Here is a 20,305-nt window from a genome sequence, read left to right as displayed (position 1 = left end):
TTTCCTTTAAATTAGAGGTCTGATATCCAGCATTCCCTTGAAAAATGAAAACAGGAAGAATCCTAAGGTATCTAATAGACTAGCAAAGGAAGTGAATGAAAATAATGGTACTTACATTTCCGAACACAGTGAGATGGTATTGGAGCTAGACTGTTGCGCACGAAAGGAATATCCCTTACTTTGGTTCTGTCTAGAGGGGAGTGCTGAAAACTTTGCCCTGAAAACAAATATAATCATACAATTCAGATGAAGACAAAATACTAATGATCATATTGAATGGGAAGTGAAACCATAAAGTTCTTGGAGTTTGGAACTATGAAAATTAAAAAAATTAAGAGAAAAATTACTTGGAATTTTTTGAATGATTTGTATCAGCATGGAAATTTACTTAGAAGTATTTTAAAATCATAGAACCTTAAGTTGGAAGAGTTCAAACCATATCTGAGTATGAGAAACCCCTCCAGAAGGTCACTGACAGAAGTCATCCAGCTTCTACTTGAACATCTCTACTGAGGGGAATTTAGTACCAAATAAGCTGTTTTGGGTTTAGGTTTAATTGTTAGGAAGTTCTTCCTCATATTGAGTTAACATCTGCCTTCCTGGTAACATCTGCCTACTGGTTAACTATTTGCTTTGGGGGAACCAAGCAAAATAGGACTAATCCTTCTTTCATGTGATAATCCTTTTAATATTTGAAGTCAGTGGTAATGTGCCTTCCCCTCCATGTCTTCTCTCCTTCAAGCTAAAAGCTGCTACATTCTTTCAACTGGGCTTCATATGCATGCTTTTATTATTATTATATAATTTAAGTTTCTTCAACCTATCTTGACATAGAATGTCCTCTAGTCACCTCATTATTCTGAGATGCTCCTGAACATTCTTCCTAAAAGAGACATAGAATTAAACAAGTATTTCAGATGTGGCCTGCCCTGAGCAGAGCTCAGATAATCTTCAGAAGGGTTATCTCCCATTTTTTATTCTGGACACTATTATAACAAGTAGCATGCTATTTGGGATCTGAGGAAGGAAAGATTATTTAAATACTTTCTTTTAAATACTTGCTGTACAATTTTTTTAAGGCAATGGGGTTAAGTGATTTACCCAAGGTCACACAGCTAGGTAATTATTAAGTGTCAGAAATCACATTTGAACTCAGATCCTCTTGACTCTAGGGCTGATACTCCATCCCCTGTGCCATGTAGTCTGGACACTATTAATTCAGTACTTTTGTAGTCTGGACACTATTAATTCAATACTTTATTAATTCAAACTAAGGTCACTTTTGCTATGTCACTAGTAATACTGATTCACACTGAGCTTATAGCCAACAAAATTCCTAGGCTACTTCTCACATGAGCTGTTTTCTAGTTATGCTTCCCCCATTTTTTGAATAGTTTTTTTTTTAGGTCAAGTATCAGACTACTTTTTTTTTTTATCCCTGTTCAATATTATCATATCAGATTTGAGTTATGATTCTAACTTTGAGGACTTTTCAGACACTGTCCTGTAATGCATTAGCTATTTTTCAACTTTGTGTCCCATGTGCATTTGAACAGCATGTAAACTATACCTTCATAAAAATGTTGAACAGCTCAGGACCAAGGACAAATTTGCAGGTGCGAACACTAGAGACTTCTTTCTAAGTTGAATTGGACCTATTAATCATTCTTTGGGTCATAATCAGAATCTTTGTGCATTACTTAGCTTATATGCTCCATCTTATCCAGAGGGATAGCATAAAGGAATTTTTTAAAAGTTTGTTGAAATCTAGAATGGATCTAAGGATAACGGAATTAGAATTGGGAGGGACCAATTGCTTTACAGATGCTTTACTCTGTCAGTGATATCCTGACCTACCTACCAGTCTAGTAATTCTGTCACAAAAAAGGAAATGAGGTTAGTCTGTCATGGCCTTTTCTTGATTAAGTAAGGTTAAATTTTAGTGATCATCATTTCTATTTCCAAATATTCATATCACATCTCTTTTATAACATATTTTACAATTTTTCCAGGAGCAAAGTGAAGCCTCTTTATTTAGAATTTTACTTTCTTCCTTTTAAAAAATTAGGACCCCAATTTTCCTGTCTCTATTTATTTGGCACTTATCTTTTTTAAAGGTCACTGACAGTGACCTTTAGTGATACCAGACCTGGACCTGGAACCCTGAACCTGTTGAGGCCAACCAAAACCCTTCTTACTACCCTTTCACTGATGAGTAGGTTTCAGTCTGGGTTAATATTTTTATTTTTATTTTTTGGACTAACCTTCTAAATCCCCAAATCAATCTCCTTGGCAGTGAAACAGAAGAAAAATAGGAATTCATTAGTTTTGTTTTTCTCTCTCCCTTGTCATCCCATCTGTTGAGCATTCTTAACCAGGAGTATAATGGAAAATGTTTAACAATCTACTATCTGGGGAAAAAATGTACACACAACACACCTTTAAGATGAATTAGTATTATTAACATTTTCTTCATCAATTTCTTAAGTTCAGACAATACCAAAATAGCAAACAAAGTCCAATTTGTAGTGTTCGCTGATTTCTGAATAAATGTTTTTACTGATTTCATAATTGATTCTAATCTTCTTCTAGACTCTAACATAGCTTAACAAACTTCTTTTGTCATCCCTAGCATTTCATTTTGAGCTTCAGAGCACTCTTCTTATAGAATACTTTCTCAATTTGATCTTAGTTTCCTACTTTTGCTTACATCTTCTCTACATGACTTCTTTGAAATCTAAGGTGGTCAGCAAACTTCTCTATGCTTCTACTTTGGTCTCTGATAGTTTCCACTTGTCTTTGTCGTCAATTTTTTTTTATATTTGTCATCAGAATTTCTTTTGTGACAGCTTCTCTTCCCATTTGGACTAACTTCTGTAGAAGTTTTGATCTTTCAGTCCTTTACTGGAACTCTTTGAAATCTTAAGTCTAGGGAAACATCAAATAATGTCCCACTTTCCTTTCCTTCTCTATCATGAACTCTAAGATGGGAAGGGTCATTTCTTCCCAGTATTCCTCTAGTCATTTCCACTCTAGCAACCAATTTCTCCTTATTCCTCTGAATCAGAATAATTATTTCTGTATTGCTTTACCATAACACACTTAGATGAACATTAAGTCAAACCAGGAATTTATTAGTTGCTTTGCTTTTAGCAGAGATCAAACACCAGAAGATCTCCAGATAGTTTTAGCACATATTTCTATTACAACATGCTTTGACCCCAAGTTTGTGATCAATCTCCTAAACTCATCTATTTTTTTTCCTCTTCTGGTCTGATGGATAAACTCCTATCACAATATTCCTTCTTTTTCTTCCTCCATTCTTCCTTACTTAGATGTTCTCATTAGATTTTTTTCTATATGGGTCATGAATTTCCCTAAATTTTTATTTTAAATATTCAGTGATTTCTGTTGTTTTTTTCTTCTGTTTATGTAAGGAACTACTTCCTTAACTATGATATAATCATAAATTTCATCCTACTAAGCCTTAGTGATATCCAAGAAATCAAATTTATTTCCTTATAATAACACTTCTCATTCACCTTGTTTATTTCCCTTATCTTTTATATTTGTGTATACCCAAAGTCATAAGCTTTACATTATGTGTATTTGTGTGTGTATATATATCTACATATATATGTGTGTGTATACATGTATCTATATGTATATAGATATAGATATAGCTTGTTGAAAATCCTAGTCATCTTCCCCTCATAACCTCACCTTCTCAATATCACTAATAAAAATGTGATATGTGAAAGTAAACACAATTATCCTCATGTTCTAATTATTACACCTAGAAGTTTCCTTGTATGATCAGTGAACGTTTACTAAGATTTACTAAGATTTAACTGGGAATTTATTGTTGGTGCTCAACTGTTTCATTGTGTCTACCTCTTTGTGACCCCAACAAATATAAAAAATGTTGATGAAGACAAGTGGAAACTATCAGAGACCAAAGTTTAAGCACAGAGAAGCTGCTGACCATCTTGGATATCTTTGTCACAAAGATACTGGAGTGATTTGCTGTTTCCTCCTCCAGCTCATTTTATAGAAGAGGAAAGTAAGGTAAATAGGATTAAGTGATTTAGCCAGCATCACATAGCTAGGAAGTATCTAAGACTGACTTTGAGCTCAGAAAGATGAGTCTTCCTGATTTCAAGCCCAGTGTTCTATCCACTGGGTCACTTAGTTACTCAGCTAAGAGTTAGTTGCTTTATTATTATTATTATTATTATTGCTATTATTATCATCATTGCACAGGAGGGGGAAGGGTGTCCAATGTTCTATCCACTGTTCCATCTAGCTGCCAACTAAGAGTTGGCTTTATCATTATTTATCATTATCATTATTATTATTATTATTATTATTATTATTATTATTCATTGATGCACAGGTCAGGGAGAGTATTTTCACACTGTTAACTGTATTAAATCAATATTTCACTAAAATTCCAGATCTTTTCACCAGACCTATTATATCTTCCTCATCTTGTTGTCTTATTTTTTGAACCTATGAGCAGAACTTAACATTTATTCTCATTATATGTTATCTTATTAGATTTAAACCATCTTTCCAGTCTGTTAAGATCTTTTTTAGATATTCTTCTGGCTTGCCACAACACCCTTAAAACAAGAAAGAAGAAAAAAGTGGCATATATGAAAAGTAAGGTATAATTTGTCATATCATAAGTGCTCAATGGATTTTTAAAAATAAATAAATGGTCTCTGGCCTAGAAGCTCTGAAAGGGTGGGAGTTACAAAAGTGTTCAGGAAATCTCTGAACTCATTCTTAGGACAGTAGATTTAAGTTCCAAAAATTTGGATGGATTGTCAAGGTCTCCTACTATGACCAAGTAGAATTTGCAAAGGAATCATAAGACTTAAAAAAGCACATTTTTCTCTTTTGACTAAAGAATTGCAATCGTGGAATGTTTGGGCTGGAAGGGACTCTAGAGGGCATCTGTCTGGTTCAGCTACCTTATTTTGCAGGTGGAGATAATGAAATGCAGGGAGAGAAGTGAATTTACCAAGATCACTCAGATAAACAGTTGCAGAACCAGGATTAAAACATAATTCCAAAGTTGTTTCTTTATATCCTATTGCCTTTTTTTACTCCACGTTGTCTAACTGACTTATAGATCAAAACATTGGATTGCCAGGTCTTTGTCAGAATGCTATGGCAAAGGGAAACAGTTTGGAACTGAATTGTGACCCAAAATATTTTTAAAAAATGCTATGGCAAGTTATCTGAGTCCAACTACACATTGCAAGGGTAGCTTCCTATGTGCTATGATTTAAAGTGGGTCTGAGCAAAGATCCTTATCCCTACAATATCAAACACATTGCTTCTCATTTGACCATTATTTTATTTTCTTTGATTCATAAATCATTTTGGTCTTCAACTAAAAACAAAACAAAATAAAATATGAAGCCCTCTGGGAAAGGTCATAACTCTTATCAGGTAACATTTTATTTATAATATTTTTAGCAAGGCTTAACAAGGAATAGACTCTGGCTAGGTGCCTAGGAATGTGACTATTTGGTATATGAAAGGGGACAAAGGACAGGAGGGAGAGAGAAATAGGCAACAAAGGTGCTATATGAAATCATAAATTTAAATATGCTCAGAGAGTAGAAAGAAAGTTCTTTCACAATTTGATGAAAGTGTTTAGAGTGGATGAAAGATCTGTGGGGAAATATTTAGAGGGAAAAAGTTTCATAAGAGTTTCCTGATCATGTGGAGGGGAGGTGGGGGCTATTCTGGGGAGAGATAAAGAAAAGTGAGCATTTTCTTGCATTTGGGGTGATAGCCCAGGGAAACGGTTATTTTCTGCCTATTAGAATAGACCATGTTTCTCTTGTTCATCTTCTTTAAAAGCATCAGTCATAGGGAATTATGATGATATGATTTTATATTCCATCTGATTAAGGTAAGTGCCCTAGCCCCCTTCTCCTCTTCCTCAGTCCCTAGTCTACTATGTCAGTTCTAGGTAACAGTTAAAATGATAGTCGTGAAGGCTAATGGTTCTGGGCTGCTGATGTAAGCAAAATGTAGCAATTGCCAGGAATTCAAGCAATAACAGCCCATCCCCATTATTATCTATTGAATTCAAGGCAGGAGTGGAGAAAATCCAATAGAAAGTATTTATCAAAGTTTGTGCCAGTGATGCAGTGATACTACTTAAATTATCCAATTGCCTTACCACAGCAAACCTTGGCTTCCAAGATAGAAATCTTGCTTAGAAATGTGCTGAGATTTTACTTCTAGACTCCTAGCTGGAAAGCTGGAAAGGCTCTGTTGGATTCCCTTTCACATTCCTCAGTAGCCTCAGTACCAAGATGTCTGATAATTCCCCATCAAGTCAGTGGGGGAGGGGGCGGAGAAGAGGTTCTGTGTTAGTGAAGATAATGTAGTTTACCACAAAACTGTATTTGGTTGTCAATCAGGGAGTGGTTCTGGGTAAATCAAAAATGACAAGATACCCTGGAGGAAATGGTGCATGTTACCAAGTTGTATCAGATTACTAATAAAAGCTGGACTGGAATGGAAAGGAAGATGATTGGATTGTGATGCAGTGAGAATAGAAATCAAAAAGTGCAATATAAATGATGAAAAGAAAAGGCAGCCTCTTGTATATTTTTTATAGGATAATCTCATGATCAAGTATTTATGAAAAATGGACAAAAACTATAAAGGATGGAAATAGATGACATTTGTTTTAGAGTTTGAAAAATTACATTCATTATCCAGGTTAAACATTTTAACAGTGTTATGAAGCAAGGTACTACAGGTATTTTACATTTAAATTTATTTTACAGATGAGAAAATCGAAACTCATAAAGATTAAGCAATTTGCCCATGGTCACAAGGTCGGATTTAAATCTAGATGGATCTCCCTGGTTCCAAGTATAACTCTTTATTTACTTCATTATATGTGGAGAGTTAGAAAAGTTTGAAACTTCACCAGTGAAGGCAGAGCTATTATATCATATAACTATCAAAATATATAAATCTATAATGTAGTTTGCAGTTAATACTCATTGATGGATAATCATTCCCACAACAATGACTTGAAGATTTGCCAGTGGGGAAGAAGTATTGATCCCTTTGCTTATTATAGGAGGTTTAGTTAAAGTAAACTAGTCAAGTAGAAAAATATGGGGCTGGGAAGTCAGGAGAACTGATTTTGCTATTATCTAGTTGTATTCTCTTGGGCAAATCACTTCTTTAGGTCTCAGTTTCCTTATCTGTATAAGGAAGAGATTAGATTAGACAAAGACATTAGAACCTTCTAGATCTGAGCTCCTATGATTTTGGTGACTGCTACAAGATAGTGAGTTACCTAAAATATTACCAAATATTCATCTCCTTTTAGGGCTCCCACTTATATCCTAGGGGATCTTGGGAGGTTCCTTTTTCCTGATTTAGGGCTTGATTCACATACCTTTGATGTAACCACAGCTGCATGTGTAAGTCTTCATGGTGTTAGCTTCATTGGACAGCTGGGTCTATTTCAGTGATTTCCAATTTGTTTTTGTGTTACTTCAGTGTAAATCTAATTATTGCAAATAGTAACCCCCCCCCAAATATCTCAAAACAAAGTTCATTTTGTTCCACTTTCAGTTAAAAGAAATACATTTTTTTAAAGTAATTTTAGGAGATCTCTCTGTGTGCTTGTTATTTGTGAGTTTGTGTGTGTGTGTGTGTGTGTGTGTGTGTGTGTGTGTGTGTGAGAGAGTGTGAGAGAGAGAGAGAGAGAGAGAGAGAGAGAGAGAGAGAGAGAGAGAGAGGAGAGAGAGCACACGAGACAGGAGGATAATGAAGACAAGTTCTAAAAAACTTAGAAATAACTATTCTATTGGATAAGAAACTAAATCTTCATTGATGCTTGAAACATGGGCCATAACTGTTTATCAGAAAACAAAAGCATCAAGCAGTAATAGACCTGACCATAAAAAAGGGATTTTTGCACTGTATAAGAACTGAGGGGACAAGATAAGTTACTTTAATTTCCCAAGAACACACAGTAAGTCAGTGAATGAATAAAGCTTAAACCAACTGCACTTCTCTTTCTCCTTTAAGAAGTTATATAAAGAAGGGAAAGCAAATGTTTGACTTAGTTTTGGGACATGAAAGTAATAGGCTTAGATAAGTAGAAATAGAGAAAAGTTATCAGCCTGATGAGAATAGAACTACCTCCCTAATACAGGCAGGGCTAATTCTAGGTTGACTGGGGACTTAAGTGAGTTGCTAAGGTTGAGGGTCTTTGTTGCTTACTCTTCTCTACCCTTTTGAAAAATTATGGGTTTTCAATGGTCATCAGATGAATGTCTTCTGGAGGCAGTTTAATCAATGACTTTTAGTCACCAGAAAATAGCCAAAATACAATTTTGTGAACCACCATGAATGGGACTGTATTATTGTTGTTCTTGTTCTTATTCAGGTCTGATTGAGAAAGGGATTATTTTGATCTTTGACATCCCTATTTATATCCATAACATAAGCAGGTGCTTGCTTATTGATCTGTCTTTGGGGTAGAAGAAAAGAAGGGCTTTTTTTTTGAGGGGAGTTGGGAATTTCATTTGGAAGAAAAGGAGGCTCTGGAGAAACTCAGAAGAGATCCTATTTCTCCTAGGGTCCCATTCCTCTAACCTGGTTTAAACCCACTCTAATTTTTGTTCCACTATTCTCTTTCCAATCTGATTTTGATATATGATCAATACAGTGATTTACCAAGCATGGAAAGTAAAGAAAGATGGTATAAAACTGTTACCTGAAGTACGATTATGTCGGGGTAGAGGCTGTATGGGTCCCAAGAATTCTACATGGCTTGGTCTTCCAGTCAGCAATCCATTTGACATCTTACCTGAAGGAGATACAGTCCAAGCTTTGCAGGAGAAGACTTGGTTAGAGTCAGATCGCCAAGGATTATCTACTAATGCTTGGCAGCCAGTCCTGTGATCCAATAGATCATGCTCACTTCTACTTTTTAGAGACTTACATGAAAAACGGTGAGTATTGGAACCCAGGCCACCATGGGAAGTAGCTATCTGGGAGGCTGTTAAAAAGGAGGTGCCTGGAGTGATAGGTGGCAGACTCTGTGTTCTGATTGTTGGTAGCCCCTTACTCTCCTGCTGCTTCTTTTCTGATGAGAGATACTTTGATGTTTCTGAGGCCCTTTTTTTGAAGTCCACCATCAACACTCTCTGATCCGGTAATTCTTGGCAGTTGGTATCCACAATGCAGTCAAATGTAGTGATGATGTCATCAACTTCTGAAGCATCTTCTCCTGAGTATCTGTCCTGGTTGTGGTCTTTCTCATTAGCTCTCTGTTCTTCTTTTTTTTTCTTGCAGAAGATTTGGTTAAGCATGTTGAATGGTCTTTCTTTCTTTAGAAGTCTACTATTCAGGGAAGAAAGGGGGTGAAGAGGTTCAAGTCTATGAGAGTATAAAAAAAAGAGAAGTATTGTGAGAGGATAAAAAGATGAGGCAAAACTGATCATTGAAAATATTGCATTTATTGTTATTTAGATCCACAAATTTAAATCTGAAAGTCTCTTAAAGATTATTTAGGTAAGGAGTTAGCATAGTATAAAAATACCTTAAGCTCTCCTGTTTTTTGTTTATGTAAGGATTGTTGGTCAAGGAACATTCCTCTCCAAAGATGGAGTAGGTTATTTTCCCCCTGAATATTTTTGCCCTCTCTCTCTCTCTCTCTCTTTTTTTAAATCTATTTAATATTTATTTTTCTTAATTACTAGTAAAATCAATTTTAAATCTTTTTTCAAATTATGAGTTACAATTTTTCCCTCCTTTCCTTCCCCCCACCATTGAGAAAGTAAACAATTTGACATAGGTTGTACATCATATGTAGTCATGAAAAGTGCATTTCCATTTAAGTTATTCTGTGAAAGAAAACACAGACCAAAAAATCCAAGAAAAATAAATTAAAGAAAAAATATTTTTGATATGTATTCAGCTCTACCAGTTCTTTTTCTGGAAATGAATAGCACCTTTCATCCTAAGTCCTACAGAATTATCTTGAGTCATTATATTACTGAAAATAACTAAGTTATTCATAGTGCATCATCATATTAAATATTGCTGTGTACAATATTCTCTTGGTTCTGCTCGTTCACTTTGCATAATTTCATGTAAGTCTTTAAATGTTTTTCTGGGACATCCTACTCATCATTTCTTTTCTTTCTTTTTTTTTTTTGGCAAGGCAATGGAGTTAAGTGCCCAAGATCATACAGCTAAGTAATTATTAAGTGTCTAAGGTCATATTTGAACCCAGTTTTCCTGATTCTAGAACCAATATTCTATCTACTACACCACCTAGCTGCCCCCTGCTTATCATTTCTTAAAGCATGATAATATTTCATCATAATCATATGCAACAGTTTGCTTAGCCATTCCTCAATTGCTGAGCATTCCCTCAGTTTCCAATTCTTTTTCATTACTAAAAGAGCTTCTATAATTATTTTTGTATACAGAAGTCCTTTCCCTTTTATTGTTTTTTATCTCTTTGGGTTATCTAGTAGTAGTATTACTTGGTCAAAAGAAACGACTCCTATACTTTGGCCACAATTTTAAATTGCTCTCCAGAATGATTGAATCAATACATAACTTTGCCAATACTGCATTAGTCTTTTAATTTTCCCATATCATCTCCAACATTTTTCATTTTCTTTTTCTTACATTAGTCAATCTGAAAGGTGTGAGGTAGAAACTCAGAATTGTTTTAATTTGCATTTCTTTCATCAACAGTGATTTAGAGAATTTTTATATGACTAAAGATAGCTTTGATTACTTTGTCTGAAAACTACCAGTTCATATCCTTTGTCCATTTATCATTTGAGGAATGGCTCCTATTTCTATCAGTTTGACTCAGTTTTCTATATATTTGATAAATAAAGCCATTATCAAAGAAACTCACTGTAAAAATTTGTTTTTTTTTTTTGAAAAGGCAATAGGGTTAGTGGCTTACCCAAGGTCACATAGTAGGTAATTATTAATTATTTGAGGTCAGATTTGAACTTGTCCTCCTAACTCCAGCATTGGTGCTCTATCCACTGTGCTACCTAGCTGGCCCCAATTTTTTTTTACAGTAATGATTACCAACTATTTGTTTCCCTCCATTCTATTTTCCCCTTGTTTATCCTACTCATTTTCCTTTAATTTGTCCATTTTCAAGTGTTTTTCATCTGAATTTTACTTCTCTCTAACTGCTATTTTTTTCTGTCAGCTTCTCCTACCTCCCCTTCTCTTATCCCCTTCTCTTCCTACTTCTCTATATGGTAAGATAGATTTTTATACCCAACTGAGGGTATATATTATCATTATCTCTTTGACCCAGTCCTGATGATGTGGTCCTCTCCCCACTTCCCCCATTTTCATCATCATTGTTATAGCTTTTTCAGACCTCTTTTATGTCAGGTAATCTATTCCATTCTATCTCTCCCTTTCCCCTTCTCTCAGAGCATTCTTCTTTCTCATCCTTTAATTTTTTTTTAGATAATCATGTCATTTCATTCAGCTTTGCTTCTGTCTATCTATCTATCTATCTATCTATCTATCTATACTCCTTCCAAGTACCTTAATAATGAGAAAGTTTTTAGGAGTTATAAATATTACTTTCCCCATGTAGGAATATAAAATTTTAACCTTATGAAATCCATTATGATCTATTTTTCACATTTACCTTTATAGGGTTCTTTTGTATCTTGTGTTTGAAAGTCAAGTTTTCTATTTAGCTTTGGTGTTTTCATCAGGAATGCTTGAAAGCCCACTATTTCATTGAATTTCCATTTTTCCCCCCTGAAAGAGTAAGCTCAGTTTTGCTAGGTAGGTGATTCTTTATTGTAATTCTTGCTCTTTTGCCCTCTAGAATATCACATTCTCTGTTCTCTCATCCTTTGATGTAGAAACCACTAAATCTTGTGTTATCCTAACTATGGTTCCACAATATTTGAATTGGTATTTTTTTTTGTATATTTGTTTTGGCTGCTTGCAGTATTTTTGCCTTGATTTGGGAGATCTGGAATTTGGCTATGATATTTGTGGGAATTTTCAGTTTGGGATTTCTTTTAGAAACCGATGGGTGAATTCTTTCAATTTATGTTGGTTCTAGAATATCAGGGAAGTTAGATTCTTTTTTTTGATCATGATTTTCAGATACTTCAATAATTCTTACATTATTTCTCCTGGATCTATTTTTCAAATCATTTGTTTTCCCAAGGAGATATTTCATATTTTCTTCTATTTTTTCATTCTTTGGTTTTGTTTGGTTATTTCTTGGTGTCTCATAAAGTCATTAGTTTTCACTAGCCAATTCTAACTTTTTAAGGAATTATTTTCTTCAATGAACTTTTGTACCTTCTTTGTTCATTTAGCCAGTTCTACTCTTCAAGGCAATGTTCTCTTCCTTGGATTTTTGTGCTTCTCTTCCCATTTGACCTCTTCTGTTTTTTTGAGGTGTTGTTAATTTCTTCAGTTCTTTTATTGTGCCTACTTTACCAAACTGTTGACTCTTTTTTCATGATTTTCTTGTATTACTCTCATTTCTTTTCCTTATTTTCCTCTACCTCTCTTGATTTTTTAAAACTCTTTTTTGAGGTCTTTCATGGATTGAGGCCAATTCAAATTTTTTTCTTTGAGGCTTTGGATGCAGGAATTTTGACTTTCCTGTTTTCCTCTGAGTGTGTGTTTTGATCTTCCTTGTCACCATAGTAAATTTCTATGGTCAACATTTTTCCTCCATTGATTACTCATTCCTAGCCTATTTTTTGACTTTTAACTCTACGATAAAGTGCTCTGCTTCCCAAGTGGAGGAGGCACTGTCCCAAGTCTCAGGTTTTTTTTTTTTGTGCAACTGTTTTCAGTGGTAATTTGAGGACCTGTAAGTTTTTTGACTTTTCCAAGATAGTATGATCTAGTACTGAGCACTAGTTTGTGAGCAACAAGAAGTTCTTTTAACCCTGAGACTATAATCAGTCCCTGTTCACCTGTAACAGCAAGCTCTGCTTGTGTTAGTCTTTATCTTTGCACTGGGACTAAGACTCAGGATTGTGACCTAGAGTAAAGCATAGGCAATACATCAGAGTCTAGCCCCTGGTACTAACAAAGGACCCCTGTAAATCTCTTTCTGGCTTGTAGTCAGATCCCCTTACCATCTCCTGGCAGAGAGGCCCAAAAACTACAACTGCTGCCATTGATTCAGTTATTCTGAGGCCTGCTACTAATTTGCTCAGGCTGGATCTGTGCTGGAGAAGCTTTTATATTACTGTGTTCCTATTTAACCCTGTTGCAAAATTTCCCTCCTATTGACCTTCTAAGTTGTTTTGGGCTGGAAAATTGTTTCACCCTGTCTAGGTGTCCCTCTAGAATTTGTTTAGAGTTATTATTTAAAGGTATTTGCATGGGTTTGGGGAAGAGCTTATCCATCTTGATGATCTTTCCACTATCTTGACTCTACCTCCCCTGAACTCTCTTAAAAGCTTCTTTTAGGTAGTTCAATAAGTCTTGAATCAGAAGACTTGGATTTGAATTTCAGTTCTATTATTTATCTTGTGTGATATTAGGTAAGTTGTTTTCACTCTCTGGATCTCAGTTTCCTCATCTATAAAATGAGGGGATAGATTATAAAATCTTTAAAGTCAGTCTCAACTCTGACCCTCTATGATTCTTGTGTTTTCTTCCTAACAGGGGAAAAAAAAACTTGCATTGAAGGGATAAAACTGTAAAAGTTTAGATATTAGTTTGGGGAAACTTTTGGTAGGGGAGGGACCAGTTTCTTCCTGGAGTTGCTAAAATCACCCCTCAATACCAGGAGAACATTGCACCCATTATTAGCAACATTGTGTGATGATCAACCATGATAGACTTAAATATTGTTAGCATTACAATGATCCAAGACAATTCCAAAGACTCGTGATGTTTTCCTTTAGAGAAAGAGCTATGGAGTCTGAATGTAGACCAAAGCATACTATTTAATTTTTTTGTTTGTTCTTTTTGTTCTTTTTGTTCTTATTCTTCTTTCAAAATATGACTAATAAGGAAATATGGTTAGCATGATTGTGCATGTATAACTTTTATCAGATTGCTTGCTGTCTTGGGGAAGAAAGAATTTGGAACTCAAAAATCTTACAAAAATGAATGTTGAAAACTATCTTTACATGTAATTGGAAAAAATAAAACTCAATTAAAAAACAACAAAATCATCTCTCAAGCAGTTAACATCTTTGTTCATGGCTGGTCTTGGATAAGCCACAAGATAGTTATGGAAGGGGTATACTTGGGCTACATTGTGAGAGAGACCAGGAATGAATGCCAAATAGAAATGCCAATTCTTTTAACAGGTTGATTGGTTTATCTTTTTTTAACTATGCATGTATATGTATGTACATACATGTGTATATATATACACATACACACATACATATACATATACATGTACATGTACATGTACATGTACTGCACATACTTTCACCATATACAAATACATGTAGGAAGAACTTTGGACCAAAGTTGGGAGACCTACATTTGAGTCCACATTCTGTGTTTCAATGCTCCTGTGCCCTTTAGCAAGTCACTCCCCATGTTGATCTTTAGTTTCCTCATCTTTAAAATGGGAAGGGGGAGTTTGAATCAAATTCTAATTTTTCATTTATAATTATATTTTATTCTTTTGTACTATATTTCAGTATCTGTTTCTGTAAAAGTCCTATGTGGCAGTCACTGTGCCAAATATTAGGGATACAAAGAAAGATAAAAAATAATGCTTGCTCTCAAGAAGCTCATCTTTGAGTGAGGGAGACAACAAGCAAAAACTATGTACAAACAAGTTATAAGTGGGATAAACTGGAGATGATCAAGAATGGGAAGACACTAGCAATAAGGAGGATCTAGAAAGGCTTTTTATAGAAGGTGGGATTTTTAGCTTGGGCTTGAAGAAAACCTGGGAAGCTAGAAGTTGGAGATGTATTCCAAGCATGGGAGACAATCATTGGAAATGTCTGGAGTTTGAGATGAAGTGTGTGTGTGTGTGTGTGAGAGAGAGAGAGAGAGAGAGAGAGAGAGAGAGAGAGAGAGAGAAGAGGCTTGCGTCACTGGATTATAGAGTTCCTGGAGGGAGGGGTCCAGAGTGTAAGGTATAAGAAAACTAAAAAGGTGGCACCTCAGGTGGTACTTTGCACATAGCATCCATTTAATAAATATCTTGTGGATAGTTATCAGGCCTAAAGCATAAAATATTTCTCCAAGTACCTAAGCTATTACTAGTAGTAATTCAGGCATAAATGCATATATGTATATCATGCATGTATCAGTAATAAAAGGACATTAATGTGGAAAGAGAAGAAAAAAGACAAGGATAAAGATTAATATATACTATACCATGTGGGATGTGATTTAGTACCATCATTTCATGTAGCATAATATAGAACATTGATAACTGTTGATTAAACACTTTGATACTTCAAGGATCTGTGATTTCATTACTGTGGGTACTTACTTTTTTCCATTCCAATGCTATCTATGAGACAGTGGGATGAGATGGCTTTTTTATTTGTCCTTTGTTCTCAAAGAGGATTATGACATCAGGGAGATTCACCTGAATTGGATTTCAGTAAGGGAGTGTTATACTAAGTCACCCACCTCACCTTCTCCTCCAGAGTCATCTGGGTCCAGTGGCTAGTTATAGAGCAGGAGGGCGAGAGATGGCCCTGGATATGGTGGGAAATCCTGACCCTTTTAAGCTAAGGTCTTTCCCAGGTCTCAGTTTGACTGAGGAGTGGTACAGTAGATTCAGAGGATCTGGGTTTGAATCCCAGTTCTACTACTAACAGCTTTTAGGACTTTGGGTATCCTCTGTAAAATGAGCCAACTGGATGAGATGACCTCTAAAATATCTTCCAACTCTAAATCTATGATTCTTCTGTAATATAACAAACAAATGATAGGAAGGACTGGATCTGTTATTTCACTGATATATACTTCCTAGTAAAGAAACTCCCTCTTTTAATGCATGTTAATAGCCTCTCTGCAACATATAGTCTGGAAAACTGCTTAAACTCTAGTGCACTCTTAGGTAGTGATCGAGCCCCAATTCTAGAGTCAGGAGAATTTGAGTTCTCAGACAGACACTTGACACTTACTAGTGTGTGACCTTGGACAAGTCACTTAATCCTGATTGCCTGAAGTTCAGGACCATCATTCTGATCCATACCTGACCACTAGTCCCAGATGACTCTCGAGGAGAAAATAAGATTAGTGACTTAGCATAATTCACTGGCATGCCATAACATCACTTTCTTGATTTCATGGTTTTCTTCAAGAAGAAAAGACAGTCATCATCATCATCATCATCATCATCATCATCATAGCACTGAGAAATTAAAGACTTGCCTGCAGTCACAGAATCGATATGTATAAGAGGTGGGTCTTGTACCCAGGTCTGTCAGGCTCCAAAGTCAGCTCTTTGTTACATTTTTTTTTTTTTTTTAGTTTTTGCAAGGCAAGTGGGATTAAATAGCTTGCCCAAGGCCACACAGCTAGGTAATCACTAAGTGTCTGAGGTCGGATTTGAACTCAGGTACTCCTGACTCCAGGGCTGGTGCTCTATCTACTGCGCCACCTAGCCGCCCTATCTGTTACTTTTTAAAGACTGTCTTGAAAGTTGCTGTGGCCCCAGAATGGCCACTCTATGGACCAGCTGGTAATGAGCCTTTCCTCTCATCTGTTGGACAATAAGGTGTTCCTCCATATTATCAAGAGAGGAAAAATCATTTCATCATTTCATTATACAGCAAGAAACACATTATGCAGCTCATATGAAGAAGAGTGGGCTAGGTATGAAGAAGGGTCTGAAGGCGAAGTATTTTAGCTTTTTGTTAAGAAAATACCTCTTGACTTCCGGCCAAGATGGCGGAGAGAAGAGGCACAGTTCTAAAGTCTCCTGGTCTCTTCCCCATCTATCACATGAAACAAACCTCTTAAAAGAAATCTGACCCACAAAACCCAGAAAAAAAAGCTAGGAGAAAGAATATCTACCTCAGGATTTGTCTCCAGCAGCAGCTGTGGCTGAATTCGGGCCGGTGAGTCTGGGCTCAGAGGGAGGATCAGCCCCGGATCAACCAGACTAGCAGCTGAATTGGAACCGGGAGCCTGAGGACCCGAGAGCCTGACCTGCTGGATCAGAGGTGGGGCTGGACCACCGGGGCGTGAGTCTGTGGGGGGAGCGGAGGTGCTGGTGTTGGTGCTGTCCCCTTGGAGATCCCGGACAGGGCTGGGGGGAGAATTCTAGAGCAGGAGAGCTGCGGACACCATCCCTGGGCTCCTCTGGTCTGAGACCCATTACAACTCAAACTTTTTCCCTAACAAACAAATGCAAACTACTTCTGCCTCAGGCCCAGGTGTGTGAGCAGAAGAACCAGCCCAGCTGAGGAAAAACCTCAGGCCAGGGTAAAGCCCACCATTGATTGAAGGCAAAAGAATTCAATACCTCCAACTCCTCCCTTCAAGCAAAGGGAGAAGGCCTCAACCAAGGTCACAGACACTCCAGAGAAAGCAACCAGCATGTCCTACTGGCCAGCCAGAGAAATGGCACTCAGTAAAGCCTTTAGCAATCCCAAGCCCCTGTGAACCAGCCCCTCCCCAACTCATGTCTTAGCAAAATGAAGAAAGGTCAGCGGAAAGGTGGATCCATAGAAAAATTCTTAGAAGGGAAAGACCCTAACTCAGAGAGACCTGGAACCTCTGAGGAGAATACAATCTGGTCTTCAGCACTGAAAGACTTCCTTGAAGAAATAAGGAAGAAGTTTAAAAATCAACTAGAAAATTTGGGGGAGACAATTAATACCTTGCAACAAGAAAACAAATCTCTCAGATCTTCAAATGGGCAAATGCAAAAAGAAATTAATTCTCTCAAAACCTCAATTGGTCAAATGGAAAGCTCTTTCAAAAGCAGAATTGAACAATTGGAAAAGGAGTTGCAAAAGGTTAATGAAGAAAACTCCTCCCCCAGAAAAGAATGCAGTCTACAGAAACTAATGACTCCATGAGACAGCAAGAGTCAGTTAAACAAAATCAAAAAATAGAAGAAATAGAAGCAAATGTAAAATACCTCATCCACAAAACCACTGACCTCAAGAATAGATCCAGGAGGGGCAACCTGAAAATTATAGGACTTCCTGAAAACATTGAAGAGAAAAAAAAGCCTGGACTTAATATTACAGGATTTAGTGATGGGAAACTGCCCTGATATCATGGAATCGGAGGGCAAAGTAGTTACTGAAAGAGTACATTGATCCCCACCAGAAAAAGATCCTAAAATGAAAACACCAAGGACTGTGGTGGCCAAACTCCAGAACTATCAGATAAAAGAGAAAATCCTGCAAGCAGCCAGAAAGAAGCAATTTAAATATCAAGGAGCCACAGTAAGGATCATGCAGGACCTGGCTGTATCAACATTAAGGGATCGAAGGGCCTGGAATGAGATATTTCGAAGAGCAAGGGAGCTTGGAATGCAGCCAAGAATCTACTTTCCTGCAAAGCTGAGCCTTCTCTTCCAGGGAAAAAGATGGACATTTAACAAAATGGAAGAATTCCAAAAATTTCTGATGAAAAGACCAGAGCTAAACAGAAAATTTGGACATCAAACAGGAGGTTCAAGAGACACATGAAAAAGTAAAAAAAAATGTTGGTGGTAAAAGGAAAAAAAAATGCAATCCAGTAAGTTGAAACTGGCTATATCCTAGCATGGTGGGGGGGGGGGGGGGGATTCTCATAAATCTTGAGAATTGTAACTCCAACAGAGAGAATATACCTAGCCAGAAATGATGGACATTCATGACCTATCCATGAGTGCTATCTAAAGAGATTTAACTGGCTTTAACCCCACTTGTGAGAAAGACCCTAATAACTCTCAGGAATTTTGACTCTATTCAATAGAATATACTGAATTAGAAGGGACAGACACTCAGAACTTTCTATGACTTAGATAGAATGATCTAAAAAACTACCTCCTTGAAAAGGGGGACAGGAAAGAGACTGGAGGAGGGAGGGGATTGAATGGGGTAAATCTCATTACACTAAGAGGTACAAAAAAACCCTATGGTAATAGAGGGGAAGAAGGGAGCAGAGGAGAAACACCTGAATCTTCTTCTCATCAGACTTGGCTTAACGTCAACCTACACATACTCAGTTAACTTATAAAACATCTAACCTTTCAAGTATTAAAAGGGGAAAAGGGGAGTGGGGGATGGAGAAAGGGAAAGGGAGTGGGGGAAAAGGGGAAATAACAAAAGGAAGGGAAGGGAAAAGGGAAAAAGGGAAAGGGGAAAGGGGAAAGAAAGGGGAGGGTGTGATACAGTAGGAGATATAGACGCAGAACAAATTGGAAACTGAATAACCTCATTTTAAAAAATGAGTGGACTAAAAAACAAATTATAGAAAGAATTAACCATTTTATCCTAGATAATGATAATAATGAAACAATATACCAAAACCTATGGGATTCATTCAAAGCAACTCATAGGGGATATATTATAGCTCTAAATGCTTACATGAATAAATTGGAGAAAGAGAAAATCAATGAACTAAACATGCAACTAAAAAAAATTAGAGAAAGAACAAATCAAAAATCACCAATTAAATACTAAATTAGAAATTCTAAAAATTAAAGGAGAAATTAATAAAATCAAAAGCAAAAAATCCCTATTGAATTAATAAATAAAACCAAAAATTGATACTATGAAAAAACCAATAAAATTGATAAACCTCTGGTCAATTTGATTAAAAAAAAAGAAGGAAGAAAACCAAATTGCTAGTATCATAAATGAAAAAGGTGAACTTACCACCAATGAGGAGGAAATTAAAGTAATAATTTGAAATTATTTTGCCCAACTCTATGCCAATAAATTGGATAATCTAAGTGAAATGGATGAATATTTACAAAAATATAAGTTGCTTAGGTTAAATGAAGAAGAGATTAAATACCTAAACAACCCTATCTCAGAAAAAAGAAATTCAACAAGCCATTGTTGAACTCCCGAAAAAAAAAATCTCCAGGGCCTGATGGATTCACAAGTGAATTCTACCAAACATTTAAGGAACAATTAGTTCCAATTCTATATAAACTCTTTGGAAAAATAGGGAAAGATGGAACTCTGCCTAACTCTTTCCATGAAACCAATATGGTGCTGTTACCTAAACCAGGAAGAGTTAAAATGAGGAAAGAAAATTATAGACCTATTTCCCTGATGAATATAGATGCAAAAATCCTAAATAAAATCTTACCAAA

General features: G+C 36.2%; 1 protein-coding gene across 1 annotated transcript in view; it reads right to left on the bottom strand.

Annotated features, from left to right (window-relative positions):
* The window catches only part of ANKRD55 (ankyrin repeat domain 55), a 100,560-nt gene that overhangs the window by 9,466 nt on the left and 70,789 nt on the right, over nt 1–20,305 (bottom strand). Inside the window, exons 9-10 of the mRNA XM_074201993.1 lie at nt 8,777–9,441; nt 116–217 (exon numbers count right to left, since the gene is read on the bottom strand). Of these exons, the coding sequence (XP_074058094.1) occupies nt 116–217; nt 8,777–9,441 (767 nt within the window). The remainder of the gene's footprint in view (nt 1–115; nt 218–8,776; nt 9,442–20,305) is intronic.

The sequence above is a fragment of the Macrotis lagotis genome, chromosome X, assembly GCF_037893015.1.
Source record: "Macrotis lagotis isolate mMagLag1 chromosome X, bilby.v1.9.chrom.fasta, whole genome shotgun sequence".
Taxonomy (NCBI): domain Eukaryota; kingdom Metazoa; phylum Chordata; class Mammalia; order Peramelemorphia; family Peramelidae; genus Macrotis; species Macrotis lagotis.
The sequence above is the reverse complement of the archived record's forward strand: the minus strand, read 5'-3'. Positions and strand labels throughout refer to the sequence as shown.